The sequence below is a fragment of the Pseudorca crassidens genome, chromosome 2, assembly GCF_039906515.1.
Source record: "Pseudorca crassidens isolate mPseCra1 chromosome 2, mPseCra1.hap1, whole genome shotgun sequence".
NCBI lineage: Eukaryota > Metazoa > Chordata > Mammalia > Artiodactyla > Delphinidae > Pseudorca > Pseudorca crassidens.
This window is the reverse complement of record NC_090297.1, coordinates 55,771,043-55,793,536: the sequence shown is the minus strand read 5'-3', so window position 1 is coordinate 55,793,536 and position 22,494 is coordinate 55,771,043. Positions and strand designations below refer to the sequence as shown.

At 39.3% G+C, this 22,494-nt stretch overlaps 1 protein-coding gene across 3 annotated transcripts in view; it reads right to left on the bottom strand.

Moving 5' to 3' along the window:
- Positions 1–22,494, bottom strand: part of DNAJC6 (DnaJ heat shock protein family (Hsp40) member C6) — a 162,857-nt gene that overhangs the window by 135,338 nt on the left and 5,025 nt on the right. Inside the window, exon 1 of one of the 3 annotated variants that reach the window (XM_067726447.1) lies at positions 18,433–18,630. The exons of the other annotated variants lie outside the window; for them this stretch is intronic. Within the exon in view, the coding sequence (XP_067582548.1) occupies positions 18,433–18,454 (22 nt within the window). The 5' untranslated portion in view covers positions 18,455–18,630. Of the gene's footprint in view, positions 1–18,432; positions 18,631–22,494 lie in introns of those variants that run through there. 3 annotated transcript variants of the gene reach the window in all.

Below are 22,494 nucleotides of genomic sequence, written 5' to 3'. Positions count from 1 at the left end.
CAGCTCCGGTGTTAGCACATGCTGGATTTTTCCTCATTCTTCATTTCCTGAACCAACCAGTTAGAAAAGTAAGACAGAACTAGGAGTCAGAAAGCCTGAGTGCCAGTCCCTGTTAAATGAGACACTCCACCAACCCTCATGTAATTTCCCCTTTCCAAGCTTCAGTCCTCTCTTTCTTAATCACCTTACGGATTGGAGGTTGAACTAGATCAATGAGTCTCAAGATTTCTTGTCTTTGGCACTTTTTTTGTATTTGACATTAAAACATTAGTTCTCTTTAAAATTTTTACTGACGTGCAAAAGACATACTAAAAAGTCATCAAATCATGTGTTCAGCTCAATGAATTTTCACAAACTGAATGTACCTAAAAAACCAGCAGCCGGATCTATTAACAGAACACTACCAGTATTGGAGTAGGGAAACACATCTGCTAAGACTGAAAAATAAGCACTAGCTTGTTTCATTTTAAAAGAAAATTTGGAAACACGTGGAAAACATTTCCACAAGTGGGTATGCACCAATCATTTTGGTCACCTTTTTGTTTTATGTCACATTTGAGTAGAGCTATTTATCGCCCTGATCTAATTCCTAGAACTATCTTAATGTGTATATGAGAAGAAAGGAGACTCTAGTACATAAGTGCTCAAAAAATGAGATGAACAAGTGAATGAACTGAACTTGCATTTGAAAAACTAAGGACATGGGCAGCAAAATGAAGGTCATGGATGCAACTAGCACTATAAATAACCTGCATCCTGGGAAGAATGTTGGGAAAAAAACATACTCTACTATGGAAAAAGGTTTGAATCAAGTGTTCTAAAACTTTCTGTAACTCAATCATTCAAATTATTTTGTAAATTTCAGAATCATATCTGAACTTGGGAAGTGAGAGTTGACAATTCCAAATCATAAAGTCACAAAAGTAGTAAACAGCAGGATGGAGGACCAGATTCAGGAAAATGGAAAAGTCATTTAGTATACATATTCTCTGGAAGAAAGCAACAAAAATGTGTAAGCATTTCAGAGGAAATATGGGAAAAGAAGACACAAGTTTTTAATAAGCAAGAAACAATAGAATGACTAGAATAATAAAGAGTAAGTAGAAACCAACTGCACATACCTTTTATAATTGACATAAGATGTTTAAAATGTCATTGATATCTTGGGTTTTTTGCTTTTTTCTTAATATAATCCACATTAAAAAGACAAAAACAACAACAAAAAAAACACGTTCTGGTTCAACTTCCAGCTATAACACAGTGGAATGCAGCAGACCAACATTTCTGCTGAGGGCAATTAGAAAAGCCAGATAAAAGCCAAAAACATCTGTTGAAGTACCAGGAGAGCTGCTGATTAGTCAGGATTTGAGGAGCCGGATAGCCAGATCTTGGAGAGATAGAAGGCTCACTGAGGTAAGCCCAACTTTCTGCAAGGCCATTTTTCCCTCAAGGGTATTTGCTGATTCCTGGCATGGGGCAAGAAGTTGAGAAGCCAGGCAGAGAGTAGCTGCTAAGAAGCAGAGAAGCCTACAGGACTTTAGCCACTCTTATGGGGCTGTAAAGACACAAAGTGGAGTTCAGGACTGAAAAGACACATGCTGGATGGGCTCAGAGAAGTGAGTCTGACGTGAGCTTTTTCGCAGAAGTACTGCTAACTCAGCTGTACAGGGCTAGGGGCTCAGAAGCCAAGGAGAAAGGAGATGAAAAGCAGAATGAGCATTTTTTGCAGAGCAGAGAGTTTTCAGCAGACTCACAGTATAAGAAGACAAAAATTGGAGTTTAGGACCTGCTGAGGTTCTCATCTCAGGCTCTCAGTCAGCACCCCTGGGGATCTAGGGTTGAGGAAACCCAAAAGTGGACCAAATCTTAGGTGTCGGCAAAACAGCCTTAACTGGACTGAGTGCCTGATTGGATTGAGGCACTCTCTTTTCTACTGTGGGCAAAGAATATGGTAAATACTCTCATAAGAGAGAAGACATCATTCAGACCATCTTCATACACAATGCTGGACATTTAATAAAAATATTGTCAAGCATATGAAGAAAGAAGCCAAGAAGAAAAACAGAAAATGTAAACATACTCACAAGTGACCCATATATTGGACTTATTAACCATGGTCTTTAAAGTGACTGTGATTAATATATTTGAGGAAATAGATGACAAGATGGTGAACCTGTTTTTCAATAATAAAATAAAAACTCTAAAACTGAAAAATACAAAATGAAATTAAACTAATAGACTGTGTAATAATAAATTAGACACAGCAAAGAGAGCTAGTGAACCTTAAAATAACAAAAAATAATCAAACTGAAAATGCGAAAAAGTAAGAATACAGATAATAAAGTAAGGGATACATGCAAGAGAGTAAAAAGTTCTAACATAAAAGACCCAAAAAGAGGGGAAAGAAGGGAGCAAAAATAATATTTGAAACAATAATGGCAGAGAATTATGAGAATTACAAAAATCATCAAGCTTCACATACTCAAGAAGGGCTGAAAACCCCAAGCAGGATAAACACAAGGAAATAAAATCATGCCTAGAAAAGCAGTTGAAAAACAAATATACAGAGAAAAGTGTTAAAAGTAGGCAAAGAAAAAAAGATGCAACATCAAATAGCAACAGTAAGACTGACAGCCCACTTTCCCAAGAAAGGATAAAAGCCAGAGACAGTGGAATGGCATCTTTAAAATGCTGTGGGGGGCGGGGGGGGACTGCATTCCCAGGATTCTATTCACCCAATGAAATTATCTTCAAAAGCAAAGGCAAAGATAATTCATTTCCAGACCAAAAAAAAAAACCTGAGAATATTCTTTTACAGAAAATATGACACAGAGGTAGTTGAGTATCACAAAAAAAAAAGAAAGAAAGAAAATATGCACTACAAGAAACACAAACGAAGTCTTTTTTTTTTTTTTTTTAATTCAGAAGGAAAAGATCCCCAGGGGGAAACACAGAAATTCAGAAAGTAATGAAAAGCAATGGATAGGGTAAATGTGTCAGTAAACCTAAATGAAAATTGATTGTAAAAAACAATGACGCTAGTGTCTCATGGGGGTTGAAATATAATTTAAATGAATTATAATAATGACACAAGAGGCAGAAGGTGGGGGAGGGAGGATGGATAAGGGGAGGACACAGGGTAGAGTGAAAGTGTTCTCAGAGTCTAACACTGTCTGGAATGCAATAAGTAAAAGCAGCACTGAGGTAATCACATATACACAAAATGAAAAGTAAAATGGGAACAAATGTGTAACATGCTAGCAGAGAGAAAAAAGGGAAAGTTAAAAATAATGCATGATTAGTCCAAAAAATAAAGCAAAAAAAGAAAGGAAGAAAGTGGTACATAAAACAGATGGAACACAAATAGGAAACAAACGTGAATAATTATATTAAATGCTTTAAATACTCAAACTGAAGACCAAAACTGTCAGGCTGGATTTTTAAAAACTCATTTACATGCTGCTTAAGAAGATTCAGAATAAACATAAGGGCATAGAAAAACTGAAGTATAAACATGGAAAAAGATATACCATGTACATATTGGCCCAAAGAAAGCTGTTATGGTTCCATTAAAATTAGAAAGGTAGACTTTAAAGCAGGAAGCAATACTAGAGAAGAGGAGAGATACTTCACAATAAAGATACATCAATTCTAAATTTATATAGTATGCACCTAAAAACAGAGCCTCAAAGTTAATAAAACCAAGAGTTAGCAAATATAAAAAGAGAAACTTGAAATCTATAATCATAATGGGAAAGCTTAACCCTCTCTCAGTAACCAATAGATGAGAAAAAAATATTAGTGGGGATATAGAAGACTTGTACTGTAACATTTTTAAAGCTGACATCCTAGCATATATAGAATGTGTAACCAAACAACCTCAGTATGTGCATTGTTTTAAAGTAGACACACAAGACATATATATAAAAATTGACAATATGCAGGGCCCTAAAGCAAGTAGAAACAAATTTTAAAGAACTAAAACCATTCAAAGTATATTCTTTGGAAAAAGAATAAAGGGAACCCAAACTGGAAAAGAAGAAGTAAAACTGTCACCGTTTGCAGACGACGTGATACTATACATAGAAAATGCTAAAGATGCTACCAGAAAACTACTAGAGCTCATCAATGAATTCAGTAAAGTTGCAGGATACAAAATTAATGCACAGATATCTGTTGCGTTTCTATACACTAACAATGAAAGATCAGAAAGAGAAATTAAAGAAACAATCCCACTTACCATCACATCGAAAATAATAAAATACCTAGGAATAAACCTACCTAACAAGGCAAAAGACTTCTACTCTAAAAACTATAATACGTTGATGAAAGAAATTGAAGATGACACAAACAGATGGAAAGATATACCATGTTCATGGATTGGAAGAATCAATATTGTAAAAATGACTATATTACCCAAGGCAATCTACAGATTCAGTGCAATCCCTATCAAATTACCAATGGCATTTTTCACAGAACTACAACAAAAACTTCTTAAAATTTGTATGGAGGACTTCCCTGGTGGTGCAGTGGTTAAGAATCTGCCTGCCAATGCAGGGGACATGGGTTCGAGCTCTGGTCCAGGAAGATTCCACATGCCACAGAGCACCTAAGCCCGCGAGCCACAACTACTGAGCCCGCATGCCACAACTACTGAAGCCTGTGTGCCTAGAGCCCATGCGCTGCAACAAGAGAAGCCACCACAGTGAGAAGTCTGCACACCACAAGGAAGAGTAGCCCCCACTCGCCACGACTAGAGAAAGTCCGCAAGCAGCAACAAAGACCCAACACAGCCAAAATGAATAAATTAATTAAATTTGTATGGAGGCACAAAAGACCCCAGATAGCCAAAGCAATCTTGAGAAAGAAAAACAGAGCTGGAGGAATCAGTCTCCCTGATTTCAGACTATACTACAAAGCTACAGTCATCAAAACAGTATGGTACTATCATAAAAACGGACATATAAATCAATGGAACATGATAAAAAGCCCAGAAATGAACCCACGCACCTATGGTCAATTAATCTATGAAAAAGGAGGCATGACTATACAATGGAGAAAAGACAGTCTCTTCAATAAGTGGTGCTGGGAAAACTGGACAGCTACATGTGAAAAAATAAATTAGAACATTTTTTTAACACCATACACAAAAACAAACTCAAAATGGATTAAAGACCTAAATGTAAGACTAAATGTAAGATACTAAATGTAAGATACTACACAACACTTATAGGAAAATACAGGCGGAACACTCTTTGACATAAATCACAGCAATATCTTTTTCGATCTGTCTCTTACTGTAATGGAAATAAAAACAAAAATAAACAAAAGGGACCTAATAAAACTCAAACGTTTTGAACAGCAAGGGAAACCATAAACAAAACGAAAAGACAACCCACAGAATAGGAGAAACTATTTGCAAATGATGTGACTGACAAGGGATTTATCTCCAAATTTTACAAACAGCTTATGCAGCTCAATATCAAAAAAAAAAAAAAACCAACCCAATCAAAAAATGAGCAGAAGACTTAAAGAGACATTTCTCCAAAGAAGCCATATACTTGGCCAAGAGGCAGATGAAAAAATGCTCAACATTGCTAATTATTAGAGAAATGCAAATCAAAACTACAATGAGATATCACCTCACACCAGTCAGAAAAGCCACCATCAAAAAGTCTACAAACAATAAATGCTGAAGAGGGTGTGGAGAAAAGGGAGCCCTCCTACACTGGTGGTGGGAATGTAAACTGGTACAGCCACTATGGAGAACAGTATGGAGGTTCCCTAAGAAACTAAAAACAGAGCTACCATACGATCCAGTAATCCCACTGCTGGGCATATATCTGAAGAAAAACATGGTTTGAAAGGATACATGCACCTCAGTGTTCACTGCAGCACTGTTTACAAGAGCCAAGACATGGAAGCAACCTAAATGTCCATAGACAGATAAATGGATAAAGAAGGTGTGGTACAAACATACAATGGAATGTTACTCAGCCATTAAAAAGAATGAAATAATGCCACTTGCAGCAACATGAATGGACCTGGAGATTATCATACTAACTGAAGTAAGTCAGGCAGAGAAAGACAAATATCATATGACATCATTTATATGCAGAGTCTAAAAAAAATGATACAAACAAACTTATTTACAAAACAGAAACAGACTCACAGACTTATTAGAGGACAAATGTGGTTATCAGGGGGAAAGTGGGAGGAGGGATAGATTGGGAGTTTGGGACTGACATGTACACACTGCTATATTTAAAATATATAACCAACAAGGACCTACTGTATAGCATGGGGAACTCTGCTCAATAGTCTGTAATAACCTAAATGGGAAAAGAATTTGAAAAAGAATAGATGCATGTATATGTATAACTGAATCACTCTGTTGTACACCTGAAACTAACACAACATTGTTAATCAACTGTACTCCAATCTAAAATAAAAACTTTTTTAAATAATAAAATTAAAAAAATAAAACAAACTATATTCTCTGACCACAGTAAAAGTAAACTAGAAACAAAGAGCAAAAAGATAACTAGAAACTCCACCAACTGCTTAGATATTAAGAAGTACATTTCTACATGACTCTGTGTCCAAAAAATCACAATGGAAATTATAACTTAAACTAAATGACAATTAAAACATGACATAACAAAACTTGCAGGAGGCAGCTAAAGCATGCTTAGAGGAAAACTGATAGCCTTCAATGAAAATAGGTTTTATAAAGAATACTGAAGGACTTTCAAGATAGCGGAGGAGGAAGACATGGAGATCACCTTCTTCCCCACAAATACATCAGAAATACATCTACATGTGGAACAACTCCTACAGAACAACTACTGAATGCTGGCAGAAGGCCTCAGACTTCCCAAAAGATATATATTTTTTTTTCCTTCTTTTCTTTTTGTGAGCATGTATGTGTATGCTTTTTGTGTGATTTTGTCTGTATAGCTTTGCTTTTACCATTTATCCTAGCGTTCTCTCTGTCTGTTTTTCTTTTTCTTTATTTTTATTACTTTTTTTTTTTTTGCAGTACGCAGGCCTCTCACTGTTGTGGCCTCTCCCGTTGCGGATCACAGGCTCCGGATGCGCAGGCTCAGCGGCCATGGCTCACGGGCCCAGCCACTTCGCGGCATGTGTGATTTTCCCAGACCAGGGCACAAACCCGTTTCCCCTGCATTGGCAGGTGGACTCTCAACCACTGCGCCACCAGGGAAGCCCTACTTTTTTTTTTTTTTAAATAAATTTTTTATTTTAATAATATTTCATTTCATTTATTTTTTTCTCCCTTTTCTTCTGAGCCGTGTGGCTGACAGGGTCTTGGTGCTCCAGCCAGGTGTCAGACCTGTGCCTCTGACGTGGGAGAGCCAAGTTCAGGACATTGGTCCACCAGAGACCTCCCAGCTCAACTTAATACCAAACAGCAAAAGCGCTCCCAGAGATCTCCATCTCAACGTTAAGACCCAGCTCCACTCAATGACCAGCAAGCTACAGTGCTGGACACCCTATACCAAACAACTAGCAAGACAAGAACACAACCCCACCCATCAGCAGAGAGGCTGCCTGAAGTCACGATAAGGTCACAGGCACCCCAAAACACACCACTGGACGTGGTCCTGCCCACCAGAAAGACAAGATCCAGCCTCATCCACCAGAACACAGGCACCAGTCCCCTCCACCAGAAGGCTACCCAACCCACTGAACCAACCTTTGCCACTGGGGGGAGACACCAAAAACAATGGGAACTACGAAACTGAAGCCTGCAAAAAGGAGACCCCAAACACAGTAAGTTAGGCAAAATGAGAAGACACAGAAACACACAGCAGATGAAGGAGCAAGTAAAAACCCATCAGACCAAACAAATGTAGAGGAAATAGGCAGTCTACCTGAAATAGAATTCAGAGTAATGACAGTAAAGATGATCCAAAATCTTGGAAACAGAATGCAGAAAATAAAAGAAACGTTTAACAAAGACCTAGAAGAACTAAAGAGCAAACAACCGATGATGAACAACACAATAAATGAGATTAAAACTTCTCTAGAAGGAATCAATAGCATAATAACTGAGTCAGAAGAACAGATAAGTGACCTGGAAGATTAAAAAGTGGAAATAACTACCGCAGAGCAGAATAAGGAAACAAGAATGAAAAGAATTGAGGACAGTCTCAAAGACCTCTGGGACAACATTTAATGCACCAACATTCGAATTACAGGGGTCCCAGAAGAAGAGAAAAAGAAAGGGACTGAGAAAATATTTGAATAGATTATACTTGAAAACTTCCCTAATATGGGAAAGGAAAGATTCAATCAAGTCCAGGAAGAGCAGAGAGTCCCATACAGGATAAATCCAAGGAGAAACACAGCAAGACACACTTTAATCAAACTATCAAAAATTAAATACAAAGAAAAAATATTAAAAGCAGCAAGAGAAAAACAACAAATAACATACAAGGGAATCCCCATAAGGTTAACAGCTGATCTTTCAGCAGAAACTCTGTAAGCCAGAAAGGAGTGGCAGGACATATTTAAAGTGATGAAAGGGAAAAACCTACATCCAAGATGACTCTACCCAGCAAGGATCTCATTCAGATTCGACGGAGAAATTAAAACCCTTACAGACAAGCAAAAGCTAAGAGAATTCAGCACCACCCAACCAGCCTTACAACAAATGCTAAAGGAACTTCTAGGCAGGAAACACAAGAGATGGAAAACACCTATAATAACAAACCCAAAACAATCAACAAAATGGTAATAGGAACATACGTATTGATAACTACCTTAAATGTAAACAGATTAAATGCTCCAACCAAAAGACATAGACTGGCTGAATGGATACAAAAACAATATATATGCTGTCTACAACAGACCAACCTCAGACGTAGGGACAAATACAGACTGAAAGTGAGGGGATGGAAAAAGATATTCCATGCAAAAGGAAACCAAAAGAAAGCTGGAGTAGCAATTCTCATATCAGACAAAATAGACTTTAAAATAAAGACTATTAGAAGAGACAAAGAAGGACACTACATAATGATCAAGGGATTGATCCAAGAAGAAGATATATCAATTGTAAATATTTATACACCCAACATAGGAGCACCACAATACATAAGGCAAATGCTAACAGCCATAAAAAGGGAAATCGACAGTAACACAATCATAGTAGGGGACTTTAAAACCCAACTTTCACCAATGGACAGATCATCCAAAATGAAAATAAATAAGGAAACACAAGCTTTAAATGATACATTAAACAAGATGGACTTAATTGATATTTATAGAACATGCATCCAAAAATAACAGAATACAGTTTCTTCTCAAGTGCTCATGGAACATTCTCCAGGATAGATCATATCTTGGGTCACAAATCAAGCATTGGTAAATTTAAGAAAATTGAAATTGTATCAAGTATCTTTTCTGTCCACAATGCTATGAGACCAGATATCAATTACAGGGGAAAATCTGTAAAAAATACAAACACATGGAGGCTAAACAATACACTACTTAATAACGAAGAGATCACTGAAGAAATCAAAGAGGAAATCAAAAAATACCTAGAGGGGCTTCCCTGGTGGCGCAGTGGTTGAGAGTCTGCCTGCCGATGCAGGGGACACAGGTTCATGCCCCAGTCCGGGAGGATCCCACATGCCGCAGAGCGGCTGCACCCGTGAGCCATGGCCGCTGAGCCTGTGCGTCCAGAGCCTGTGATCCGCAACGGAGAGGCCATAGCAGTGAGAGGCCCGCGTACCACAAAAAAAACCCGAAAAAAACCCTAGAAACATATGACAGTGATAACATGATGACCCAAAACCTATGGGATGCAGCAAAAGCAGTTCTAAGAGGGAAGTTTATAGCAATACAATCCTACCTCAAGAAACAAAAAACATCTCAGAAAAACAACCTAACCTTACACCTAAAGCAATTAGAGAACAAAGAACAAAAAAACCCTAAAGTTAGCAGAAGGAAAGAAATCATAAGGATCAGATCAGAAGTAAATGAAAAAGAAATGAAGAAAACAATAGCAAAGATCAATAAAACTGAAAGTCGGTTCTTTGAGAAGATAAACAAAATTGATAAACCATTAGCCAGACTCATCAAGAAAAGAAGGGAGAAGACTCAAATCAATAGATTTATAAATGAAAAAGAAGTAACAACTGACACTGCAGAAATACAAAGGATCATGAGAGATTACTAGAAGCAACTACATGCCAATAAAATGGACAGCCTGGAAGAAATGGACAAATTCTTAGAAAAGCACAAGCTTCTGAGACTGAACCAGGAAGAAATAGAAAATATAAACACACCAATCACAAGCACTGAAATTAAGACTGTGATTAAAAATTTTCCAACAAACAAAAGCCCAGGACCAGATGACTTCAGAGGCGAATTCTATCAAATATTTAGAGAAGACATAACACCTACCCTTCTCAAACTCTTCCAAAATACAGCAGAGGGAGGAACACTCCCAAACTCATTCTACGGGGCTACCATTACCCTAATACCAAAACCAGAGAAAGATGTCACAAAGAAAGAAAACTACAGGCCAATATTACTGATGAACATAGATGTAAAAATCCTCAACAAAATAGTAGCAAAGAGAATCCAACAGCACATGAAAAGGATTACACACCATGATCAAGTGGGGTTTATCCCAGGAATGCAAGAATTCTTCAATACATGCAAATCAATCAATGTGATAAACCAGATTAACAAGTTGAAGGAGAAAAACCATATGATCATCTCAATAGATGCAGAAAAAGCTTTCAACATAATTCAACACCCATTTATGATAAAAACCCTCCAGAGAGGAGGCATAGAGGGAACTTACTTCAACATAATAAAGGCCATATATGACAAACCCACAGCCAACATCTCAACGATGACAAACCCACAGCCAACGTCTCAATGGTGAAAAACTGAAACCATTTCCTCTAAGATCAGGAATAAAATAAGGTTGTCCACTCTCACCACTATTATTCAACATAGTTTTGGAAGTTTTAGCCACATCAGTCAGAGAAGAAAAAGAAATAAAAGGGGTCCAAATCGAAAAAGAAGAAGTAAAGCTGGCACTGTTTGCAGATGACATGATACTATACGTAGAGAATCCTAAAGATGCTACCAGAAAACTACTAGAGCTAATTAATGAATTTGGTAAAGTAGCAGGATACAAAATTAATACACAGAAATCTCTTGCATTCCTATACACTAATGATGAAAAATCTGAATGAGAAATTAAGGAAACACTCCCATTTATGACTGCAACAAAAAGAAAAACATACCTAGGAATAAACCTACCTAAGGAGACAAAAGACCTGTATGCAGAAAACTATAAGACACTGATGAAAGAAATTAAAGATGATACAAATAGATGGAGAGTTATACCATGTTCTTGGATTGGAAGAATCAACATTGTGAAAATGACTATGCTACCCAAAGCAATCTACAGATTCAGTGCAACCCCTATCAAACTACCAATAGCATTTTTCACAGAACTAGAACAAAAAATTTCACATTTTGTATAGAAACACAAAAGACCCCGAATAGCCAAAGCAATCTTGAGAAAGAAAAATGGAGCTGAAGGAATCATGTTCCTGAATTTCAGACAATACTGCAAAGCTACAGTAATCAAGACAGTATGGTATTGGCACAAAAACAGAAATATAAATGATTGGAACAGGATAGAAAGCCCAGAGATAAACCCACGCACATATGGTCACCTTATTTTTGATAAAGGAGCAAGAATATAGAATGGAGAAAAGACAGTCTCTTCAATAAGTGCTGTTGGGAAAACTGGACAGCTACATGTAAAAGAATGAAATTAAAACACTCCCTAACACCATACACAAAAATAAACTCAAAATGGATTAAAGACCTAAATGTAAGGCCAGACACTATAAAACTCTTATAGAAAAGCACAGGCAGAACACTCTATGACATAAATCACAGCAAGATCCTTTTTGACCCACCTCCTAGAGAAATGGAAATAAAAACAAAAATAAACAAATGGGACCTAATGAAACTTCAAAGCTTTTGCACAGCAAAGGAAACCATAAACAAGACCAAAAGACAACCCTCAGAATGGGAGAAAGTATTCGCAAATGAAGCAACTGACAAAGGATTAATCTCCGAAATTTACAAGTAGCTCATGTAGCTCAATATTAAAAAAACAAACAACCCAATCCAAAAATGGGCAGAAGACCTAAATAGACATTTCTCCAAAGAAGATATACAGATTGCAAACAAACACATGAAAGGATGCTCCACATTACTAATTATTAGAGAAATGCAAATCAGAACTACAGTGAGGTATTATCTCACACCAGTCAGAATGGCCATCATCAAAAAATCTACAAACAATAAATGCTGGAGAGGGTGTGGAGAAAAGGAACCCTCATGCACTGTTGGTGGGAGTTTAAATTGATACAGCCACCTTGGAGAACAGTATGGAGGTTCTTTAAAAAACTAAAAATAGAACTACCATACGACCCAGCAATCCCAATACTGGGCATATACCCTGAGAAAACCATAATTCAAAAAGAGTCATGTACCACAATGTTTACTGCAGCTCTATTTACAATAGCCAGGACATGGAAGCAACCTAAGTGTCCATCGACAGATGAATGGATAAAGAAGATGTGGCACATATATACAATGGAATATTACTCAGCCATAAAAGGATATGAAATTGAGTTATTTGTAGTGAGGTGGATGGACCTAGAGGCTGTCATACAGGGTGAAGTAAGTCAGAAAGAGAAAAACAAATACCGTATACTAACACATATATATGAAATCTAAAAAGAAAAATGTTCTGAAGAACCTAGGGGCAGGACAGGAATAAAGATGCAGACGTAGAGAATGGACTTGAGAACATGGAGAGTGGGAAGGGTAAGCTGGGACCAAGTGAGAGAGTGGCATGGACATATATACACTACCAAATGTAAAATAGATAGCTAGTGGGAAGCAGCCACGTAGCACAGGGACATCAGCTCGGTGCTTTGTGACCATCTGGAAGGGTGGGATAGGGAGGGTGGGAAGGAGACGCAAGAGGGAGGAGATATGGGGATATATGTATATGTATAGCTGATTCACTTTGTTGCAGGGCAGAAACTGACACACCATTGTGGAGCAGTTATACTCCAATAAAGATGTTAAAAAAAAAAAAAGAAATACAACTGTCTTTATTTATAGAAAACCAAATACCTACAAAAATCTAAAAACTATTTAATAAGTTAATTTAGGAAGGTCACTGAAATAAGGTCAACAAATAAAAATTAACTATATTTCTATATTCTAACAGCAAACAATTAGAAAATGAAATTTTAAAATGCCAGTTACAGTAGCATAAATATATATTACCAGTGACATCATTTTTTAGATTTATATCACCTATATCCCAGTATTTCTGCCCTTAAAGAGGGCAGTTTGTGCTCACCTCAATCTTGTTGTCCTAATTTTATTAAAGGAACCAGAATTATAGAATTGAATATATAATCTCCAAAAGTTTTGATGTTGGCTGAAATTCTTTTACATTATTAAAGAGGTAAAAATAAAGTCATTTTGTATACTCTGAGTAACATATATATATACAAATAAAAAAATATTTTGTATTTCCTTGTTTAGTATCTCAAAATGAAATTTAAAGATAAAATATCCTACCTAACACACAATTAAACAACAATAACTATACCACACATACCAACAACAGTGTAAAAGAGAAAGGAAAGAAAAGTTAATAAATATAGCAAAACAATATGGATTTCAATATGCAAATACTCAAGAAAGACTATATTAGATGACATTAATAGTCAGATACATGTACAAGTACATAGATTGAATGAGACAGGTGTGTCGTTTTGATGTCTCAAACCAATTGACGCTTTGGGTAAGTGATTTTTCCAAACAAAATTAAGTGTAATCTTTCCTTGCTTTACACAACATTTTTAATCCCAGAAACTTCAGTGTATATGTAATACCAACTTATATTCTAGGCTCAGAAAAGTATAGAGGGTTTACACTTATGTCTTCAGCAAAACATCTGAAAGTTGCACAGGACAAGAGATAATTAAATTCATCATTACATGGAACAGTCCGGAACATTGCAGGACATCTATCATTTCCCAGTGAATGCTGCTACAGCCCCTTGCATATTTCTAGTATGTTCCACAGGAAGCAGTATTGTGTCCATCTGAGAAGCAATGGCATAGTCCAGGCTCTAAACCCAGCTCTATCTCATGCTAGCCGTGAAAGCTGAGAACTCACTCAGCCATTTACAGATCACCCCAACCAATACACGTCGTTTGCCTGACCTATGCAGTCCCAAGCAGCAAGCACAAATTCTTGAAAGAATCTGAGTCTTCTCTAAAGGTAGTCATGGTTGTTAAAAACAAAAAAACAAAAAAAAACACACACAACATTTTTGGATTTCCTTGCACTTACTTCATTTTGAATTACAGATTGGGGGATGTACACCATAGTGTTTTAAATATTTAGAGTTTAAAAGTCTGGATCTGACCATATTCAAACTCCCAATCAGATTCTGTAATAACTTTCAGGAAAAAATCAGATTCTTTCAGGAATCAGTGTGCTCTAATCCTAGTTTTACCATGTTAAAATGTTATGCATAACTTTATTTGCTCACAAAATGTCATGTTTGTTATTTTGAAATAAAACATAGAAAAATTGAAAAGAGAACTATTTGCCCTAAACTGTTGTAGGGAAAAAAAAAATGTTTCCACCCAAACTTTCAAACTCTCCACTCCTATTCTTTCGTATCTCTGCTTCTAAAACCTTACTCATAAAAGAGAGAACTTACAAAATAAAAGGAAAATTTGCAGCTGAACTTAAGAGTTAAAATGCCTATTTTCCAAATAATCACAATCTAGAAAAATACACAAAAGCCATCATTTTCTATGGTTCACATTTCCCTTTTTATAATAAGTAAATTAATTCTAGCAATAAATGATGTTGAAAATTTTATTAAAAACTCTGCAATTTTCCCACGCTACTCATTCTCAAAGCCCTTGCCTACCACGTGAATGGTTTTGAAGGTAAAATGAGCTGGGTTTGAATCCCGGCTCTGCCAATTACTAGCTATGTGCCCTGTAAAAAGTTCTTAATCCATTTCTTTACATGTAAAATACCCCCAACCTTGCAGTGCTGTGACAATGTGTCAAGTACCTTGAAAAGAGCTTTTCACATACTACTTGTTCATTAAATAGGAGCTATGGCTGTTATTATTATAATTAGCTGTCATGCTTGCCAATACCTACTTATTAACTCATTCAACTATTTTCTTCTGAGTTGCCTCATACAGAATTTTTTTTTCCTGGTTTGCAAAGCATTTTGAGATGTGCTGGGTAAATGCTATACAATGCCTTTTGTGTTTAAAAGCCTCACTGGACTGTCTTAAGACAAGATGTACTAAAAAGAGAAAAAAGAAAGAAAGGCATTTATTAAACCACAGCTCAACATTTACAGAACACTAGTCATGTGATGGTAGCTTATAAAATTCAGTTTTTGCCTACCAACAGCCTGATGCTTTATTTGTCCCTGTCAACCTCTTAAAATTTTACCTGGTGCCTGTTTCCAAGGAGAGTTGACTTCTAAACAATGCACAACATTTTAATAGTTTTCCTGTGGTACTTTTCAGCACAAAGACTCTAATTTTTAGATATTTGTGTTTCATATTCAGGTCACCAACTGGCACTTTGGAACCTACAAATAGCTCTCATGGTATAGTTACCACGGTCATACGTTCTCTTCAACATGCTCACACACCCCACCTCACATCTCACACTCAGCTGGTCCTGTCAACACATGCCCATCTCCCGGCCCTGAAAGGATTCTTTGATCCCTAAGAGGTTAGCTTAGAAGGGCCTTGGGGGAAACACAATAATTCATAACCTATTTGGGGTCTTAGACCCCTTGGAAATTCTGAGGAAAACTACTGACATTCTCAACATACATAAACAAAAATGGACTGCATTTCATAGACTCCTTGACAAACTAGGAAGCTGTGACTGATTTCAGTGTTTCTCAAACTCTTTTGACTGGGATTCACAGCGAGAAACTGATCTGACATCAATACAGTCCATATCTACATACATAAACAAACATAAACATCTAAAACAGAAGTTACAGGAAACCATTATTTACACTTACCATATGCAATGGTTTCTGACATTTTCTATTCTATTTCATCTTTCTAAAAGGTTGCTTGAGACTCACTAAATTGCTTTCTTACCACCCACAATCTGAAGAACAGTCATCTGGTCTAACAGTTATCCATTTTAGAGATAAGGAAACAGGTCCGAAAAAATCGTGGGTATTGTGCTAGGTCACCAGTGAGTTAGTGGCAAAACAAGCCAGAACCTAACCATCCTGACTTCCAACCAAGGCTCCTTCCAGAACAAAGTGAAACAAAAATTCTAAATACCAACTCCCCTAAAAAAGCAGCTGGGGATTTGAAGCCTAAAGCATCCTGCCTGATACACTGAGAAACTGCGAGTGTTTCAATTCCAAATGGGGGTGAATATTAACCTAACATGAGCCTCCAGCTCAGGCAGTCTTAACTTTTTCTAAACCATGCCCCTGGCCTAGCATGACATGGCACATAAGCACATTTTTTTCTTTCCAGAAACCTTTTCTCCAGCTACTGAAAACGACACAGGAAAGGCCAACATTCTCCCTGAGTTTATTTAAAATGTTCTGATTACACAGACACAGGTTTTATTTGTCCATGAGAGCTTGGCTTAGAAACAGCAGTAGACAGGCACTCTTTGCATTTACCAGGGCCATGCAAATCTGTTTTCCGCCTCGCTAAGGCTGTTTAATCAAAATTTAAACATCAAAACCGCAGAGATCGCTATGTGGAACCGACACCAGCTACCCCAGACCCTCTTAAAGCCTCAGTTATAGTAAGTGAAATTGCTTAAGAGCCTTCATCACAAGCAGCGTGATAGATTAAAATACCAGCCTTCCTACCGGCATCAGGCTGTGTGTGGTTTTGTTTGGTTGGTTGCTTTTTGTTTGTTTTTAATATGGAATAAACATCACTGTTCATTACAAGTTGAGAATCTTATAACATGCCAGAGCGTGTGCCTGAGGACTGGGCTGGTGAAGGCCAAGCGGGCGGCCCTGCATGCAGTTAGGAGAAGGCTTGGGGCCTGGGCGGTCTCACCAATGAAGAGAACCACCCAGCTCCGGTGTTGCGGAGGGTCGGTGGGCGTGAACAACCTGCTCCGGCGCTGTGTGCCAGCCTCCACCTGAGCACCCAAGCCCGGTGCCCAAGGGCAAAGTGCTGGGGCCTCCTTAAAGCAGAGCGTGCTGGGAGGAGAGGGAGGGGTGGAAATTGCTGCAGAGAGGCTTGAGGTGAGATCAGCGAACGCCTGCTGGGGAAAAGGGGGGCGGGCAAACCCTAAAATTAGCTGGGGGGAGGCAGGGGCTGAGCCAGGCTACGCGGAGATTCGGCGGCTGCCCCGGAGCTTTCCCGGGAGCCCAGCCGCCCTGCGCCTTCCTCCTGCGGCAGGACCAGGAGCCGCACCTACGCGACACCACGGAAGGGCTCCTTCCTGGAAACAGGATTGGGGAACGCGTGTAGCCTCCCGAGCCTTGGGATCTATCGCTCCTCCCCCATCTGCGGCAGAAAATGTTAAGGACCCTCGGAATTTGAAACCCCAGAATCCTCCAGAATCCTTGTTGTTGAACTTAATATTTATTTGGCTGGCTCATTTGAGAGACCTGACCTTTCCTGAGTTTTCATTTAAATCCGTTTCTCTCCTCCCCCATGCCTCAAGCGGAATTGGCCGGGGGTTGAGGGGGAGGGGGCGAGAGCGAGGGGGGGATGCGAAGGGGGATTGTTACCAGGGATCTAGGGGATGGAAGCTAGCAGAGTGGGGGGAGTTTGCATCTGAATATCTCTCTGCAAGATAAACACTTCTGAAGGTCAGTGACGGCTCCCCATTGGATCCTCCCGAAAAGGTGAATGTTCATTAAAGGCTTCTTTCTCCCTCTACATTTTTCTTAAGAACCCAAACTGCAAAAGTCCGAAGTATTTCAGATATTGCAATTCCAATAAAGCACCGGAAACCTATATATTAATTAAGTATTCTGAACACTTGCAAAATAAAAGGGAACTATTATAAGGAAGTCTGTGAAATGTAAATATGTGTTATTCAGCCAAGATTAAATGAAGAATGCAAAAATGTTATATTTAGTAGCACAAAAATGGACAACTGAATGACAGTATTTGGAAACCAGAAATCAGTTATTTTTAAAAGTCACGTTTATTATTATATACTAGAATTTTTAAATAATATATGCACACTAATTTTAAATCAGCCATTTAATATACACTAAACATGTCCATGGAGTGACATCTTATCCCTAGCCTCTTTTACCTACCCTCTGCAGTCGGCCCCTTACCTTTATTTTCAGAATCTTTCATTCTCTCCTTCCTCCCTCAGCTGCAAAGGAGCAGGAAAGTCCGGCTGGTTCTGCAACCCTGACTTTGGATTTGTCATTCAGACAGTCAGCGGTCTTGGGGGAGAAGTCCCTCAGCCGAGGAGCACCGGGCTCTGGTAATTGCATGCAAGTCAGCGTGCAGGGGTTATAATTTTGCTTATGCTGGAGCAGAAAGGATGGGAAATGAAGACAGACGTAAACACAAATTCCAAAACATGGCATGGAACTGGATCTGGAGCCTAGGCTTGCCTTTCCTTGCAGTAGGTTAGGGAATCAACTGTTCAGTGCCTCCTCGTCTCTGGAGAGATTTGATTCAAGTTGAAAGAGGACCACATGTGCCGTGCACCAAGCTTATTCTCAAATGGAGACCTTCACTTTGGAGGGGGATTAAGAGCCCTGTGCTTGTTTCCTCTTACATATTCATTCATTCAGCAAACACTTCTTTTACCTCTCTGTGGACCAGGCTCTATGCTAAGTATTGCGGGACAGAACAGTGACGGGAACCAGCCCCAGTCCTCAAGCCACTCACCGGCTGTTACAATGCAGAGGCATACAGTGCCATCCAATGACCTATGTCTGCTGAATGGACCTGGGTTATTGAACCCAGTTCACCCAGGTGTAAGTTGGTACTCAAGGCTTTAGTGATTGGTCTTAAGCCACTGGATGGCTGAGACAGAAATGGATCTGTGGAAGCCAGACCAAACCCCCTCTCTGCTAGACAGCAAGGAGTACTCAAGCAAATCTTTCAATCATCCAATGCAAACTTACTTCCAATCATTACATACCTCAGATTCATTCTTTCATTCATTCACTCAACAACGGTTATTTGTGCCAGGCACAACTCCACCTGTTAGCAATTCAAGAGTGCAGGAAACAGACCAAGTCCCTGCTCTCGTGGCTATCACATTTGGGTGGGAGGATTCAGACAGGCCATAAACAAACAAATATAAACATATAATAAATGGCAGTAAATGCCGTGAAGAAGAATGAAGCATGATAATGAGGTAACAGAGCTGCCATTTTAGATAGTGTGGCCAGGGGAGGTGCCATTGAACTTGTTTTACAGAAAATGAACCAGTCATCACAGTCCCTTCCAAACATCTTCACTTAGAAATTGTTTTTTGAGTTGCAAACCCTCACAACTTCCTCTGCTCCAAGTGCACTCACTGATGGGTAGTGTTTCTTCCCCAATATACAGACTGGTAAACTGACATCCAGAATGATTAACTGACCCAATCCAGGACCTCACTCACCTCCAAGATGGAAGAAGAGCAACAAAAAGAAATGCACCAACCTGCGCTCATCCCCAGAAATTGCTGGGTTAAGTACAATATTGAAAAGGAAAATTTGCCAGAGTAGGAGGTGAGAAAAGAGGGTTGAAGACCTCTCTCTACCACTATTACCTGAGTGGCGTAGAGCAGGTGATTTAACCTCTCTGGTACCAGTTTCCTCATCTGTAAAGTGGGGCTAATCATCCGTGCCCTGTGTGTGGTCCAGGCTGTTCAGAAGATCAAAAGGGAGAGCAGATGTGGTACTTTGTAAACTAAGTTCTACCTAAGTGTAAAGGATAATTATCAACATACTTGGGCACATTAAGAGAACTAATTGCTAGTGTTTACCTGCTCACTACGGCAGCCCGAGAGTCAAATATAGCTATAGAGGGAAAGCCTGTCGTGGCCACTAGGGGTCCTGGAGTTGATTTCTAGCCGCCACAATTTAAAGACTCCCTTAAAGTTTGGGGAAATTTTATTTTGTTTTTGTTCCCATCTTTCCTTGACAGTGGATAATATCCTTATGCATCCTTGACAACTTAAGGCCAATGAGGAACATCTGCCTTCATTGGAACTCTTCACTGGCCACCAAATGAGGCATGTTGCCCCATAAACCACATCAAAGAAACGGGCATCTCCATCTCCAAGGACCAAGGCCAGGGCAGCCAAAACGTACCCAGTTAGGAGCACCTTTAGGGGCAGATAGGGTGAAGGAGGGGGTGATGAGAAGACACCATCCGTGTACTCTTTCATCCAATAAATATTCATTATGCCAGACACTGCTCTGAAGACTGAGAATGACACAGTGCTGAACAAAACATTCTGTCCTCAAAGAGCTTGTGGTCTCAGAACAAGAGGTTTCTACAACGTATACTGATTTACTGAGTTAGGCCGAGGACTGGGTCTGAATAGTAGGGCAAGGGCTATAAAGCAGGAGAGACCAGGTTCAAACATGGGCTCTGCCACTTCCTGGCTCCTAGAGTAAGCTGGGATATGTTCCTGCACCTCTCTAAGTCTCCATTTCCTGATCTGTAAGATGAAGATACTGAAGGCACCTACCTCCTAGGGTAGGATGAGGCTCAAATGAGTTAATGCATGTAAAGTACAGAGCACAAAGCCTGACACATAAAGGGAGGGCTCCATAAATGCTGTAAGACTAATATTATCACCTACTGACCTGGATCAAGTGTACCCCTCTGCACCTCAGTTTCCTCATAAAATGCAGAAAATAATAACTCGTTTATATGGCTATTGTGAGAATTACATATCAGGAAGCAGATAAAGCCCTGGTGTAAAGGATTAGCTCACCCCCTGCCAGGCTCACTCCAGGCCCTTTTTCATCAAGCAGGCTCCCCAGGAAAAAAGACAAAGCCCGGGAGGAGTGAGGAAGTGGGAGAGAACCTGCCATTTATGTTAACAAGGAAGCAATTTTTTTACAAGAGTATGATCATTTCTAGGGTTACCTGCATTTTACTCAACACCGTATTTTGAAAAGTTTCAAAATACAAAGAGTTGGAAGAATTGCATGGCAAACATCTTCAAGTACATTTTGCTGAATCTGTTCTGTCACATAGATGTTCATCTTTCTATTCATCCTTAATAGATTTTTTTAAATTAAGTTGAAAGAGATTTGAAGTCCTCTTCAGATAAGAAGAGCCTTTATTTTCCCTGATACAAATTTTACAGAAGCCTTACACTGGCTGATTCTGTGGCCATTCCAAGCAGGGTCAGATAAATTCTTAGAAGCCTTGTCTTGCCCACAGTAAACCTCAAGGCCACACCCAGCTGAGGGACAAGGATAGACTCAAGCCTTGGAGCCTTCCAGAACAAGGCACTGCCTCATGCTTCCAATAAACTGGTACCAACAACCATTCTAAACATCCATTAATGGAAACGATGCTCCATCTCAATAACCGGGTTTAGGGAAAGCTTCAGGCAGGCTCCACTGGCCACAAGTCCCTGCACAGCTCTGCACAGTCCTTGTCTTGTTGGATGCCACTTCTGAGTCATTAGACCGGTGAGTCATGCCCAGCAAGGGAGGCCATCTTGAGAGCAAAACCAAAGAGAATTTTCAAGAACAATGAGTGACACCCTGAATTGAAAGAGAATAAGGCTCTTCATTGTCCTAGCAAAACAAAAACGGAAGAAAAAAAAACGCTGCTGTTAACACTGTGGGTTCAACTTCCCAGCTGTAAATTTTACTCCGAAGAAAAACTCAGCAACAAAGGCTTTTATATTCCCTTGGAAATCTGAGAGCAAAAGAGACTGGGAGGATATTTCTCAAATTGGGCAGACCCAATGATCTTTCGGTAACTTGCCTGGACCCTCTCTTCTGGATTAGTCATTCATTTCCAAAACATGCCAGGGTGGGGTGACAGGAGAATGACTTCACCTGAACCACCACAGTCGGTCTTCCCCCAGCCACGCCTGTCTGGTTTGCTCAGAGCATCCAAGTGGCCGTAAGCGAGATGAACTGGAGTGAGAAAACCGCTGACTGGGGGCTGGGGAGGGGATGGGGCTTTGTGATTAGGGTCACCGCAGGGAAGGGCAGCATGACTGTAAGAAAAGCTGGGTGTGCTCCGATGAAGCCAAGCCACAAGGCAAGGGGAACAGAATTAACACATGGAGTACCCACTGTGTGCAAGGCAATCTTCTTATCATCATCACCATCCTTTCAAAGAACTTATTTGCCAAGCATGGCCTTTAGAGCGAGGACTTTCACAGCACACTGCCTGGGTTTGGATCCCAGCTT